The sequence below is a fragment of the Sciurus vulgaris genome (genome assembly GCF_902686455.1).
Source record: "Sciurus vulgaris genome assembly, chromosome: 13".
Classification (NCBI taxonomy): domain Eukaryota; kingdom Metazoa; phylum Chordata; class Mammalia; order Rodentia; family Sciuridae; genus Sciurus; species Sciurus vulgaris.
In genome coordinates, this window is record NC_136474.1 from 100,084,399 (window position 1) to 100,098,921 (window position 14,523).

General features: G+C 50.5%; 1 protein-coding gene across 4 annotated transcripts in view; it reads left to right on the plus strand.

Annotated features, from left to right (window-relative positions):
- The first annotated feature begins 4,049 nt into the window (after window positions 1-4,049).
- CTDP1 (CTD phosphatase subunit 1) overlaps window positions 4,050-14,523 on the plus strand; it is a 50,353-nt gene continuing 39,879 nt past the window's right edge. Inside the window, exon 1 of one of the 4 annotated variants that reach the window (XM_079109422.1) lies at window positions 4,050-4,576. In XM_079109422.1, the coding sequence (XP_078965548.1) occupies window positions 4,263-4,576 (314 nt within the window). In that variant the 5' untranslated portion in view covers window positions 4,050-4,262. The remainder of the gene's footprint in view (window positions 4,577-14,523) is intronic. The other 3 variants (XM_079109421.1, XM_079109423.1, XM_079109424.1) reach the window with 3 other exon arrangements.

Sequence of the window (14,523 nt, forward strand, 5' to 3'; positions counted from 1 at the left end):
AAGACAAACCAAGAACTGACAGGCAAACAGGTAATGTTTAGAAACCATGGAGAACTGCTACAAATCAGGAACCCAACAGGAAAACAAATGGCAAACACGCACTGGCACTTCACAGAAAACACCAACAGACAAAATGCAGGAAGACGTGCTTTCCCAAATGACATCAAAGACACATGTTAAGATGGCAGGTTTTCATTTTACCTGACTTTTGTCCAGTGTGGCAGAGGTGGAGTCTGATGAGACCAGTTCCTTAAAGTGCACAGACAATGTGCCCTATGCAGGGAGGGTCAGTGGGGACAACCACTTTGAGAAACACATGACCTTGTCCCATGAGCCTGAACATTTCCACACGTAGGTATACATCCTCAGAACACTCACATGCACCCAGTCTGCACGTGATTAGTGAAAGAGCCATCAACAGGACACAATATGTACACAAACACAATGCTATCTCCATGAACCTCGAGAGCAAGACAAACTGAACAATACCTTTGTAGAAGTTTGTGTCTGTGTGCAGCAAGACACTACACAGGACAGTGACACACAGGTGGGATTGGAGGGACAGGCACTGGTAATGTTCTGGTGAGTGCTTTTCAGGATCAGAGTCTTCGGCATGTACACACGTTGGGGTTTTCAAATGGGGGCACTGGGAGATGGCAATCTGGACAGTGGTCTTGGTCAACACGGCCAAGCCTAAGGACCAGAGACCTAGAAGATGCCTTTGGGGAAGAAGCTGAAGAAGGAGCGCAGGAGCTAGAGACCCAGGAGACAGTGGGCAGCAACAGGACTCAACTCCCCTCCCTCTCTGAAGGGCCTGGAGTCCAGGAGGCCTTTGAAACCCAGAGACGACCAGATGAGCCCTCGGCTTCTAACTCAGAACTGCTTTAAGTCTACCTGATCCTGAGTCAAATGACACGGCATCCTCAGCATGAGGGATCCAGGGAAGGGAGGCAGATTAGCATAGCTCCAAACTAGGTGGCCATCCTGTTGGCGGGGGTCTGTCTGGAAGAACCCTGAACACGGACCTCAGACAGTTCCTTGAGTGGCAGGAGTCACTGTCACTTCCGATGTGACAGTGCATGGGGGAGGAACACAACTGACACCCTCCTCCAAACAAGACTGAAGGCAGGGCATCAGTCTGCAGGGAACCAGGAGGCCATATACCCAGCTCAACTCTCACCTCTCCCCAGCTTTGCCCTACTCCTCTGGTGCTTCAGGGGGAAGTCAGGTACCTGCTGCCTCAGACCCAGGGTAAGTCACCATCCCTGCCTTTCCTGGAAGGTTGCCCATCTGCTGATCCCTGCCCTATCCAGACACCTTGGAGAAAGACAAACTAAAGAGCCCAATAAAACTTCAAATACATCTAGTGTCACATCTATCATTAGTTTCTACATTACTCAGAGAGTACTTATTGAAAAGCTGTTCTGCCGTTTCCATGGCCCTTGACTATGGCCCCTTAATCAGCTGAGAACAAAGCTGAAGAGCAGAGGCGAGCAGAGCAGGTCTGCAGCCAGTCCTGACCCCAGGACTCCAGTCCTGCTCCAGCGCTGATGCGGCCAAACACGTGGGGTCGCGGCCATCCTCCTCCCTCAAGTCAAGACAGTCACTGCCACAGCAGCTGTTCACCAGGCTCTGCAGCACACTGGCAAGATGCCCATAGCACACCTGTAGATGCCCTGGCAAGGTAAACACTGTTTCCATACTGAGCTTCGCCGCGTAACAAAGATCTAAAGATGTTGTGATTTGGGAGTGAAGTTAGGAAGAAATCACAATGGAACATAAAAAAGAAATCGAGGAGTGAGAACGGGTGAACACTTCATTTTCTTAATTTGCTGCCTAGAAATAGCTGTCACAGGCAACAATCTTTTTAAAAAAAATTTTTTAGATGTTGACAGACCTTTATTTTATTCATTTATTTATATGCGGTGTTGAGAATCAAACCCAGTGCCTCACACATACTAGGTAAGCGCTCTACCACTGAGCCACAACTTCAGCCCACAGGCAACAATCTTTACCTGGGCTTTGCGTTTTCCATATAACTCATTCACCTATCAATCTGCATGCTTTTCAACTGATTATGGCTTACAGTACAAGAATGAACACACCCTCTGAGTATTTGATTCAGAAATACTAATATTTATTTTTTTATGCCAAAAATGAAGGACACTACAAAGTGTTTCTCAAAAAATACATCAGAAAAATAATCATCTTATCCACTTTCAGTATTCCTTTAAAATTTTTAATTTGGCTATAAACATAAAAGTTGCTACGTTGACTATGGTGCACAGCTCTGTGGTACTGTGTCTGTTCACACCATGTGCACACTGTCCCACTGAAAAAGCACACCTCTTTTCCCTTGCCCCCAGCCCTGGTAACCACTCCACCTTTCGTTTCTAAATTCTGGGCACCTCACAGGTGGAATCATACATATCATCCTTTTGTGATGGGCTTATTTCACTCAGCATGTCTCCAATATTGCATCCTGTCAAATTCATTGCTTTTTGAGGCTAAATAATATTCCATGGTATGCACATATATTTTGCTCATAATACACCCATCCACTGGGCTTGAGTTGTAGGACTTTATATATTCCAGATGTTAACCCCAATAACAGAAAATTCTTAAATATTTCCTCTCCTTCCACAGATTCCATTTTCACTGTTGGTTGTGTTCTTTGATGTGCATAAGTCTTAAACTTGATGTGGTCCAATTGGGCTACTTTTACTTTTGCTGGACATCAAAACAAATCACTGCTCTTGACATCATAATAAAGAAATCGTTGCCAAGTCCAAAGTCACGAAGCTTTCCCCGTCCTAGGAATTCTGTGGTTTTAGGCCTGTTGAGTCTTTTCGTAAACGCTGTAAGATGAAGTGTCCTTGCGGCTGTCCTTGAGGCCACAGCTGGTTGGTGAGGCAGGCGAAGGGCGCAGCGCAGGAAGTCGGGCCTCCCTGAGACAGTGCTGCCACCTGAAAACCGCCATGCCCCCCGCTCTCCTCTCCGCTCTGGCCTCACTGGCACTGACCCTAATCAGGACACCGGGATTACACGTGAGGAACCGAAACTCTCCCTGGACGGTAGGGAAAAGAAGGGACGGATGTCGGAAGTGCAGCCGGGGAGCAGGTGAACCGCCGTGCAGGCACCGGACCCGTGCCCTCGGGGCGCGCAGTGCCCCGGCCTTCCGCACAGCCAGCTCCAGACTGCGAAGGTGGACGGTCTCGTCCACCTGCTCTCCAACCCTGACGGACCATCGGACGCTGGCGGGCTTTTCGTCCCACACGCATTTTCCTGCAGAAATGCGGGCACATGTCACGAAGGTGCTGCCCTGGTCCATGTCCACGTTACCACCCTCCCAAAACCTGAGCGGCTCCGAACTGCGGACCCACGCGTTCCGGAGACCAGAGTGAAGGGTGCGGCGAGGCGCCTTCCCTGGCGGGGCTTGGCCTCCCGCAGGCAGTGACCTTCCTTCCTGTCAGCGCGTTCTGTCTCGACCCCACACCCATTTGTCCTGCTCACGACACCCAAGGCTCGGCCTAGGCCCGCGCTGCATGCCGGGAACAGTGGCCTGGCGGCGCCGGCACGCGCAGCGCGCCTCCCAAGGCTCGGCCTAGGCCCGCGCTGCATGCCGGGAACAGTGGCCTGGCGGCGCCGGCACGCGCAGCGCGCCTCCCAAGGCTCGGCCTAGGCCCGCGCTGCATGCCGGGAACAGTGGCCTGGCGACGCCGGCACGCGCAGCGCGCCTTCCAAGGCTCGGCACGGGCTCGCGCTGCATGCCGGGAATAGCAGTCTCGCCACGCCTGGTCGCTCACTGTGCGACGGGAGTCAGGAGACGGCGACCCGTGTTGCACGTCGGGACCCGTAGTCTCGCGACGGCGTGACTCAGTGCGCGACGGGAGTCAAGGGACGGTGACTCGCGTTGCATGTCGGGACCCGTAGTCCCGCGACGTCGGGACTCAGTGCGCGCCGGTAGTCCTTTGGCAGCGGCCCGCGTCGCACGCCCGGACTCTCAGTTACGCTGTCCCGTGCCCCGCCCCGCGGGTGTGGCCCCGCGTGGGCCCCGGTGTTTACCCAGGGCCTGGGCGCACGCACGCGACGGCACGTCTCCCGCCCCGCCCGCCGTGACGTCAGCCCGCCTCCCGGAAGTGGGCGCGCACGGAGCGGCGGGTGAAGCCGGTGCCTGAGCGGGAACCGCAGCGTCGCCGCTGCCCGCGGTGGGCGCCGCGCCTTGAGCGCCCCCGCTTCGCCGCCCGTCCGCCCCGGCCGCGATGGAGGTGCCGCCTGCGGCCCGCCTTCCCGCCGCAGGCGCTCCGACGGCGGCCGTGGCCGAGGTGCGCTGCCCTGGCACCGCGCCGCTGCGCCTGCTCGAGTGGAGGGTGGCGGCGGGCGCGACTGTGCGCATCGGCTCGGTGCTGGCAGTGTGCGAGGCCGCCTCTTCCGCGCAGCCCACCGGGCCCGCCCCGGCCCGTGCAGCCTCTGGGGGCTGCGTGCGCGCCGCGCGTGCCGAGCGCAGGCTCAGGTCGGAGCGCGCGGGCGTGGTGCGGGAGCTGTGCGCGCAGCCGGGCCAGGTGGTGGCCCCTGGGTGAGTGGCCCTGGTCGGGGAGAGGGGTCCCGGGGCCGGGCACCGCGGGAGGAGCGGCCGGGGCGGGCAAGGGCACCAGGAGGTCTGCGCTGGGTGGAACCTGGAAAGGGCGCCCCCGGCAGCTGCGCGCCCTGGTAAAGCCGGGCACCACCCCTTGAGATGGGACTACCTCGGAGGCATTTTAAGTTGGAAATGGAATTTTTAGCGACCCAAAGTTGCTCCCTTTGGGGAAACTGCACGTACTTCTCTTCACCTGTAATAGATGGACTCCACCTTTGTAGTGAAGACAACTTGGGGTGGCCGTGAGTGCGGGACTACTCAGGCAGGTTCCAGGCTTGTTATTGAGGTAGAAGCTGTGGGGCGTGTGGCATGTTTTTAAACACTTGTAAACTCTGTGAAACGCGGTTGTGAAACCTGGTGGTTCTGCGTCATAGCTGAGGAAGGGACAGCCCGGGCTGTGTCCAGTTGACAGGATCATCATGTATGGAGTCCACAGCTCTCAGGCTTCGCAGAGGGACGTGTACTTTTCTAAGGTGCTTGAGCACCGAGGGTCCGGTTTTTGTGTGAATTTGCCAGTGTTCTCTGAGTGAGTTAACACACAGGCACATGTGTACGTACAGCTGTTGTGGTTCTGGTCCAGGGAACAGAAACTGCGGGAGTGCTGAGGCTCGCTGGCCTCCCTGTGTGTGAGAGCTTCTCTCTGGAAGGACACCACCCTTTCTGTGGCTGCCCACCACTCTCCTCTCCCTTGAGCTGGCACCACCCTGCCTGTGTTGAATTTTGCTACTTGCCACTCTGCACAAACAAGGATTAGGACAGCACCATCTTTTGGTCACAGACCCAGAGCATTCTGCTTCACTGTCTTCCCCGACCTCACTTCCCACGTAAAGGCAGCGGTGCATCTTTGGAGACGGAACCTGGGTAGCTGGGCTTTGGGTCACACACTCACTCCTGCCTGTGGCATACTCTCAGACAGGGGCAGGAGGCCCTAGGCAGACAATGTGCTGCTTCAGGGCTGTACCCCGAGAGTGCTGTCTGGTGGCTTCCTTTCAGAGGTCAGCGCTGTGAGTTTGGTGGGCACCGTGTTGGCACACCAGCCGAGTTACCTAATGTTCACTTGGCCCCTGATTAGCATTTAATCTCGGTCCACCTACTGTGGGGGTAAAGTTCACTGCTTCTGAGTTCACTAGTAGAAGATTGGAATTGGAGAGTTCCGCTCGTTTCATTCCGCTCCTGTGGCTGTACAGAGGGGCCACTGAGGCCCAGATGGCGAATCAGGCCACCCAGGTGGTTGGCCTCACCAGTCAGCCAAGCAGTTGCCCAATGACGCTCCAGCAACCGCTGTCATCTTCTTTTTGATGTTTGAGACCTTGGGGTGCTTTATAGTAGTGGTTTGTTGCAGGCTTTCAGAAACTCATGACTGGCATCCCTTCTCAGGTGATGCTTCCAGGTGACACCAGAGGTGCTCCTGGACTCCTGAGAAGTCCACTGGCCCTTTCCCCACCAATCCAGGAGTAGCAGGTAGACCCCTGCTTTAGAAAATCAAGCAGTGTCACTTTGAATTTAAAATGCCTCCTTTCCTGTTGGGATTTTTATATGTATTTTTAGGTGGAGTTTTGTGAGCAGACCAGGGAGCATCATGGTGATGTGACATTCACATCTTCGGTGGCATTTCTGTGTGCCTGCGTGTGTACGCCTGAAGTGTGGGTTCAGGAAGGAGCAGTTGACAAAAGCGTTAGTTTAAAGCCCTGTTGTGTTTCCTCTGGCAGTTGTAACTGCTTCTCTGGAATGGGCTCCACAGCTTTGGGTTGAATTCCACAGGTGTGTTTGAGCATCTGACTCAAGTGCAGTACCACTGGGACTGTATGGCTCCTCAGAAAATGCCTGCTGTACTTCTGTGAGACATGGTTTGAAATTCACTAAATTAAGTCACTTGTTGACAGTTTTGTAAAAGACAGTTTGCCAGTAACTTTAATAAGGTAGCACCCCTGACATGATCAACCTTGTGCTGTGTGGACCACAGTGTCTTGTCTGGCATATGTCTAGAGAGCTATAGGGGGAACTCTCCATAGTTCTATGTGTACAGCCATCTCTTCTAGGTTCCCACGACTCATGAATTTCAGCTAAGTAGTCCTTTTCCCACGATATAATTGTACAGGTGGGGCATCACTAATCCTAAAATCTAAAGTTCAAAAAGCTCCAAGATAACAAAACTTTTTGAGTGCTAGCAAAATGCTCTCAAATTTTCAGGTTTTAATAATCATGTTAGGGCTATTCACTGTAAAATTTATTCTCATGTTCCAATCTCCAAAACACTTTGGGGGCAGACATTTCAAATGAGAGATGCCAGGTAGATATGTGTTTTCCTGTCTTACGTAGAGAATGTGGTAGAATTCCATCCTCATGTTGGGTGGTAGTCACCTTCCTTGGTCAGTGAAGAGCTGTCTTACTCCCTCTCAGGAGCCTGAGCTCAGCCCTTCATTTTGAAGGGTTTCCTGTTTTTCTGTCTGTCTCTGGTTGTATGACCAGCAACAACTCCACAGCCCTATCTGGTGGCTTCACAGCAGGTGTAGACAGAACAGTAAGGTTGTCAGGAAAGAGGAGCTGGACCAAACCCATTGGTCTTTCTCTCTGGTAGCCCCAGATGTTTGACTTTTACTGAGCATGTCCCCAGATCACATGGACAACTGTTTCATGACTGGTTTAAATGGACAGCTCTCTGGAGGTGTTCTCGAAGTCTCGAGTTCTTAAGATCATGCGGAACAGAAAGCATCCAATTTGGTTTGCATTAAACATCTGTACCTAGATTTGGGGTGTCCATCTAAAGAACCCCTCTGATGGCTCAGATCACGTGCATTTGTTCAACAGGGCTGAGGGGATGGAGGGGTCTTGGCCTGCCCTGCTCACCTCATGTGCAGAGATAGGCCTGTCCTTGAGCTTGTCTTCTCTCTGCACGGCCGCACACCAGCGGGCCTGTGACTCCTGCAGCTCCCAGCCCTGCTGACTGATCCGAAGCTTGGGTGTCAACATGGCCTTCTTGGAGGGCTGCCTGAGGAACATGTAGGAGTCCAACTGGCCAAGACCACATGTAAGCCCTACTCATGGGGGAAGCCTGGCCCCAAGCCCATGGTCTGTGTGCTGGACTGATGTGGTCCCTCGTGGAGTTGTTGAGCCAATGCCTGCCCTGACTGCTGACTTACTGTGAGTGGTGTTGGGAAGGTCCCTCCTGCAGACTCCTGGTAGGAGCGGTGGGGTCTCCTGAGGTCTGAGGACCTGGGCCCTACAGGCAGTGTGAACAATTCCATCACAGCAGATTTGCCTGGAGTTTCTTGCGACCACCTTCCTTCCTCTTGGTTTTCATTAGGCTTACAAAAGGCTTATTTTTGAAAAGTGAAGTGAGGTGGTTTTTTCAAAAATTTTTTAATTTGTTCTAATTTGTTGTACATGAAGTCGCTTGCATTTATACATTTTGATAGATCATATATAAATAGAGCGCATTCTTATTTTTCTGATTATACATGTAGGATCACATTGGTTTTGTTTTTTTTTAAAGAATTTTAAAAAAAATTTTGAGATGTTAATAGACCTTTATTTTATTCATTGCTTTTTATGTGGTGCTGAGTGGAACCCAGTGCCCCACACTTGCTAGGTAAGTGCTCTACCACTGAGCCACAATCCCAGCCCCTTCATGGGTTTTGAAGAAAGTCGCACTTCCTGAGCTGGAGCCTGGTAGCTGCCTGAGTGAAGTCTGATACAGCTGAACACAGGCTTTGCAACAATTGGTTTGGCGAGGTGGCACTTGACATGTCAGCCTCCACTACTTGACAGTAGCGTGGTTTTTACTGAGACTATGTGTGAGACTGAGAGGTGTGGCTGGCTTGTGTAACCTGTGGCCAGCACTCTGAGGTGCCCTGGGACACAGAAGCCACTCTGGTCCCGTCCCTGTGGAGTTCAGAGTGGAGGTCTAATAAATTCTCAACAGCACAAAAGGTTAAGGCAAGGAAGGGTCCCGTGGCGGTCTGTGGGAGTGAGCCTTGGGTAGTGAGCTGCTGGTCACTGAGGTGGAGCACAGTGCAGACAGGTGGCTGGGCCCCACGTGGGCAGCAGGCACACGTGGCTGTTGTCTCTGTTGCCTTCCTCCCTGGGAAAATCCGAGGTTATTCTTAGACAAAGAACTTAATACTGCACTTGGGTGAAGTTGGAATAACTGCTGGGTTGTCACCTTGATCTGCAGTGAGGTTATGTTTCCATAGCACTGGGTCCATCGGGCAGGAGTAAGAGCTGTGGTCACTGTACACAGGAAGGAAACCAAGGTTTGGAATTGAGAGCTGCGCAGTGAATGCCCTTCCCTGTGTGTGTGTGTATGGCTAGAGCATGTCCGTAGACATCCCCAGCTGGGGAAGTCGGTGGAGCTGTGGTATACATCTGCCTGTGTAATATTTATGTGAATTAAAAATACACTAATAAGTCACCATCAGAAACTGAGTTCCTGCTTATTGGAATATTCTACAGATCTCCCTGCCTTTTCCTTTTTCTTTCTTTTTCTGTTTTGTTATTGCTGTCATCCATTCATGGAAAGACAATGACATCCCCAAAGAGAGGGTACATGCTTGAAGGTGACTGGTGAGAACCAACAGAGGTGGCGCCTGGGCTGTGTGTGACGGGTGCCTGACTCTCAGCCAGGTCTGCTGAGTGCTGGTGAGAAGCAGAACCTTTCACCAGTATCAGACAGTATTACTATCTTTGTTACTTTGTAGATTTTGGAATTAAAAATTTTAGAGAAACTGTAATAAAACAACTTAGACTGTAACCCATTCTGTTCTAGGATTAGTTCCCCATTTCAGTGCTCTAAACCTTCAGAGGTGTTTGAAATTCCAAACACATTTCATCCATGCACTTAAATAATCACCTACAGAAAGAAGGCTTGCTTTGGAAATAAGGAAATTTCTTTTTCATCTTGATATTGAGGATTTTGATGAATTAATAAGTAGATATTTTTCAGTTAAATAACTGTATACTTTCTTGTTGGCAGCTACACTATTTAAAAGATCATGCAGTTAAAAAGACATTTTCCCTAAAACTAGGGAAATGGCCCCTTTGTTTAATCAGACCTATTAAACCTGGTTAAGCTGTGCTTCAGGTGGAGCCACACTGTGGTTCCAGTTTTTGCCTAACAGAAAACCAGCATCCTTTCTTGTTCCTTAGCTGTGTGAGCACACCTGACTGGGCTGTGCTGTGGAGAGGCCTGTGAGCCAGCGACTGAAGCCTGTCTGCCTGGAATGGTGTGCAGGTTTTAAGAATCATGTGCATTGTCAAACTTATCTCCATTCCCATGTGTTCTCTAAAGTTAGTTTTTAAATGTATTAAGTGAAGTGAAATATTTGGGTGTGGTGGGATGGATGAGTCCTTTTTAAACACATTTTTAAATAATGCACAATACTGATATCAGAGTTGAATATAAGAAATGATGCAGATTTATTATCTCAAGAAAAATTTTTTTTTTTTTATTTAGGGGGGAAGAATTCTAGACAAAATGAATAAATCAATGTGTTTACAAAATATTCTAAAAGATACATACACTTCCTAAAGATTATGACCAGATACCTGGGTGATTTTTTACATTTTACTTTTTTAGCACAATGTGTGTACAGGTCTTCGTAATTTCAAGAACTTGAGCAAATGTTTATTTAATATTTGTGTTTCAGAGTAGCTTTTTCTTTTGTTTTTTCAGCAGCACTGAGGATTGAACCCAGGGGCACTCTACCACTGAGTTACATCGCTGCCCTTTTTAAAATTTTGAGACAGGGTTTCACTAAATTGCTGTGGCTGGCCTGGAACTTGTGATCCTCCTGCCTCAGCTTCCCAAGTAGATGGGATTACAGGCATGCGCCACTGCATCAGCTCAAAGTAGCTTTTAAAAGATTTTCTGTAGTTTTCATATGGTACTTTAAATTGTGAAGACTGGGATTTCATGCTGTTTTGATGTGTTTTTGCGTTGACCATGAACTAGTTGGGTGGTGAACCTTGATGAGCCGTTGGTCTTGTGCTGTTAGCTGATGGGCACACCCTGTAGCTTTGGCCTTTATCTTGGGTGTGCCTCAGGGGTGGTCAGGCTCTGCCAGGCTGGAGTCCCCGGCTGTTGAAATTCTGAGGCAGATGCTGCTGGCTGCGTCCTGAGGCCTGTCCCCAGCAGAGGGCAGTAGAGCGGGTGGCACACCTAGTGCCTGTGCAGGTACGGCTGTGTTGACTTGGAAGTCGGTCTCCACGGTGGCCCCTTCAGAGTTCTGGCGGTGCTGGGAAGGGGACCAGCCCATTCTTGTTCTGGTTCTCCTCCACATGCCTTAGACCTGGTTCCTCAGCCACAGCTCTGGTGACCGTCGTCAGAGCCCAGCCTCTCCAGGTGCTCCAGGCTGTCCTGGCCCTGGTGCTTTGAGCAGTGCCTGTGCAGTGGGAGCTCGGTTCCAGCTGAAGGATGATGAAGTGCTGGATGGGGACTGCCCCTCAAATGCCAGCCTGTCGCCAGGCAAAGCAAGAACTCTGTTTCCTTTCAGGTTTTTTTTGTTTTTTTTTTTGTTTTTTTGGCCATAGTTTAAGTCTTCAAGAAAAGTTGCAATAATACTACAAGGAATTCTCATACGAGTTTCACCCAGGTATCACACCACCTTCCCATGAGTACTTCAGTTCCCAAAATGAAAGCCTGTCACTCAGCTGCTCTGCAGTCACCAGGGCCAGGAGTTGGCACCTGTGCAGTGCCAGCCTTGGTGCTGCAGAGCCCTCTTCCCGAGGATGCCTGTAGCAGGAGCCTTTTGCTCTGTTGCCTTCATGCCTGTCCTGAGTCAGTTCGGCTGTCTTCCTCCTGGCATTATTGTAGGCGGTATGAAGAATATGCACTGGATAGACTGTGGCTCTGCCTGTGAGTAGGACTGGGCAGAGCAGCGGTGTCACTTCAGAAAGCCTGTGAACCCCATGCATCCTGTATGGTAAGGTTAGATATCGATTGCTGGGGTGTTGGCGTCTGCCAAATTCCTGTTGTAGAGTCACTAATTTTCCCATTGTAATTAAGTATCTTGACAGAGATACTTTATTAACCTGTAAATACCTTGAATTCTCACTGAACTTTGACCCAAAGGCAAACAACTCATTGGCGTGGCTACATGGTTGAGGTTTTTGAAGCTTCTGCAGGTCATAGACTGCCCAAAGCACCCAGGGCTCTCTCCTGGACTGTCGTTGGGTAGCACCCATCTGCTTTCTGGGGCAGAGACCCAGCCCAGAACTCTCGTGCATCTCTACTTCCAGAAGCTGGCACTTACAGAGGCTTAGCGAGTGGACTCAGGCTTTGTCCTCACTGCAACAGCTTTTGGGCTCTGCTGTGTCTTTGGCAGATGCTGTCCTATGCCTCTGGAGGCTCAGGGCTCCTCCCGCTCTGTGATGGCAGTGGTGCTGTGTCCAGTTGACTCTTTCTTCTCAGACTGGTCAGGCTGCTGCATTGGCAGTCCATGTTCATCACAGTGAGGTTTCTAAGTTGAATGTTGCTTTCCACATTAAGAAAATTGTGTGGCTTCTTATTTTGTTTCTTTCTGAGTGAGCTGACCCTGCCCTGCACTGAAATCCTGTTCATTCAGAGGAGATGTGTGCTCTCTGCTAAGTGTGGTGTTGGAAGCATTTGGGAACCTTTGGTGCTGACCTTGTGGAGCATCCTTCAAGATGCTAGTTGACAGGGGACAGGGACTCTTGGAGTCACTTGGAGTTGGAGAGATAGAGCTTGAGTTTAGTAAATATTTATTTTAACATTTTTATGACTATAGAGTTTCATGTTTCTTAATTCCTTTGGGTATAAGTAAGGTTACATATCAAGAATAGATGTCAAGATTTTGAAATCAAGGCGTTTATGGGATGCGGACAGTCTGTGGCCTCCTCTGTGTGTAGTCCTTGGACAGCTGTGCAGGGTTGTCTGCAGAGGGGAGGCGTCTACGGCTTCACTGGCACTCGCTTGCAAGTCCTTGGACTTCTTTGGTGATGTAAGCCATCACACAATCCTGGAGCACTCCAGGGGGGTGAGTGTGCTGACTGCTGCACTCACTGGGATGGGTTTCTGGAAGCTGAGAGCTCTGGTGGACATGCTAGCAGGCAGTCCACCTCCTCTGTGTACCGCAGACTCCATCATGCACATATGTGGACATTCTGGGCTGGATGAGTGTTCAGCAGCATCCTGTGCCCTGTGGGATGTTGACCAGTGACCAAGAACCCCCCCTCCAGACCCAGCCAGGTGTCTAGGGGTGCAGAATCTGTGCTGTAGAATAAGACCCTAGTGCAGAAAACTACATGACTTGTGCAGTCAGTAAAAGTAAAATTGTAGAAATCAATGACCCAGTTCTGAAGTTTATATGGAAATGCAGGAATCTGGGAGAGCAGTCTCAATACAGGACAAAGTTAAGAACTATATTACGTGGTTTCAGAACACACCATAGGGGTTGGGACTGTGGCTCAGTGGCAGAGCGCTTACCTAGCACTTATGAAGCACTGGGTTCCATGCTTAGCACCACATAAAAATAAACAAAGGCATGCTGTCCATCTACAACTACAAAAGTTTAAAAAAAAAAAAAAATCCCGTAAAGCTACAGCGATCAAGGCAGTGGGATGCTGAGTGAAAGTAGACATGGACACCACAAACATGGCCCTGGAGTCCAGAGGCTCACAGATACCGAACAGCAGGTTGTCCACAGGGTACCTGGGAAGTTCCATGAGGAGCAGGAGCCGGGACTGTGGTGCCTTGGTCACACAGGCCAACAGTTGTGTGTTCCTTTAGTGGACAGAATGGTCCACTCCCATGGTCAGAGGGAGATGTGACCCTGGGAAAGAGCCAGAGAGACAGCATGAGAACCCCCAGCAAGGATGACTATAGCTGCAGGTGCCTCTGAGGAGAAGACCAGGGGTGCTTCTGGGCCCATAGAGGAGCCCACTCTGCCCCACCCTGGGCTGTGGCCCAGTGAAACTCAATCAGTCTTCGTCCTCCAGAACTGAGGTCTCATGTGTGTTTTGGCACTGGGTGGGTGTTTGGTTAGAGCGCCAAATCCACAGGCGAGTTAAAATATCCCGGCCTTTACTTTATATCATATTGAGAAGTGACTTGGAAATGATCACAGACCTAATGGCACAATATAAAACTCTAAAACTTGTGGAAGGAAATCCAAGCAATCTTGTTTAAGGCGAAGATTTCCTAATAAGCATGACCTCCAAAGTGCAATTAATGGGACTTCATCAAAATTGAAAACTTGCTCTTCAAAAAATAGTAATAAAAAATGAAAAGTAAACTGTAGACTGAAGAAAAAAATCTTTGCAGAAAAGGATGCTCCTCAGGCATTTGTCAGTAAGGTAAATGAATGCCTCTCCTCTTAGCTGTGCCCCAGAGGAGGCAGCTTGCTCCTGCCACCCTGGTCCTCCATTCTCTTGAGATCTTTGATCACAAACCCACAAGCCCTTTGCATAAACCAGTTTACTCTGTTTCTTGTAGAATCCACCCTAGCACCCCACATGGCAGAAGGCAGTCCCGTGCCAGCACACCCAGGGTTTGATCACCCTCAACACACCCTCAGAGGCCCAGTGGCCCAGGGCTGCTCTGGACCTGTGGCTTTCAGAAGGAGCCTTGGGTGCTGATGTTGGCTCTGCCTAAACCTAGAGGCCACCCTGTGCACGTCTTAGCATGGAGGATCAGTTCTGAATAGGGCAGGAGCTGTGTGAATCTCTCCAGATGACTGGTCAGTGGTGTGCAGGCGTGGGCCATGGAGAGGGGAGACCATGTGCCCATAGGAGGGGCTGGAGACCTGGAACTTCGTTGGTGCTCAGGTGAGGGACACCAGGCTCCAGTTGGAGGACGGGATTTGAGTGTTATGGTTGGGATAGAGCAGTGCAAGATACGGGATGAAGCCCAGGGGGATCTTGAACACGGG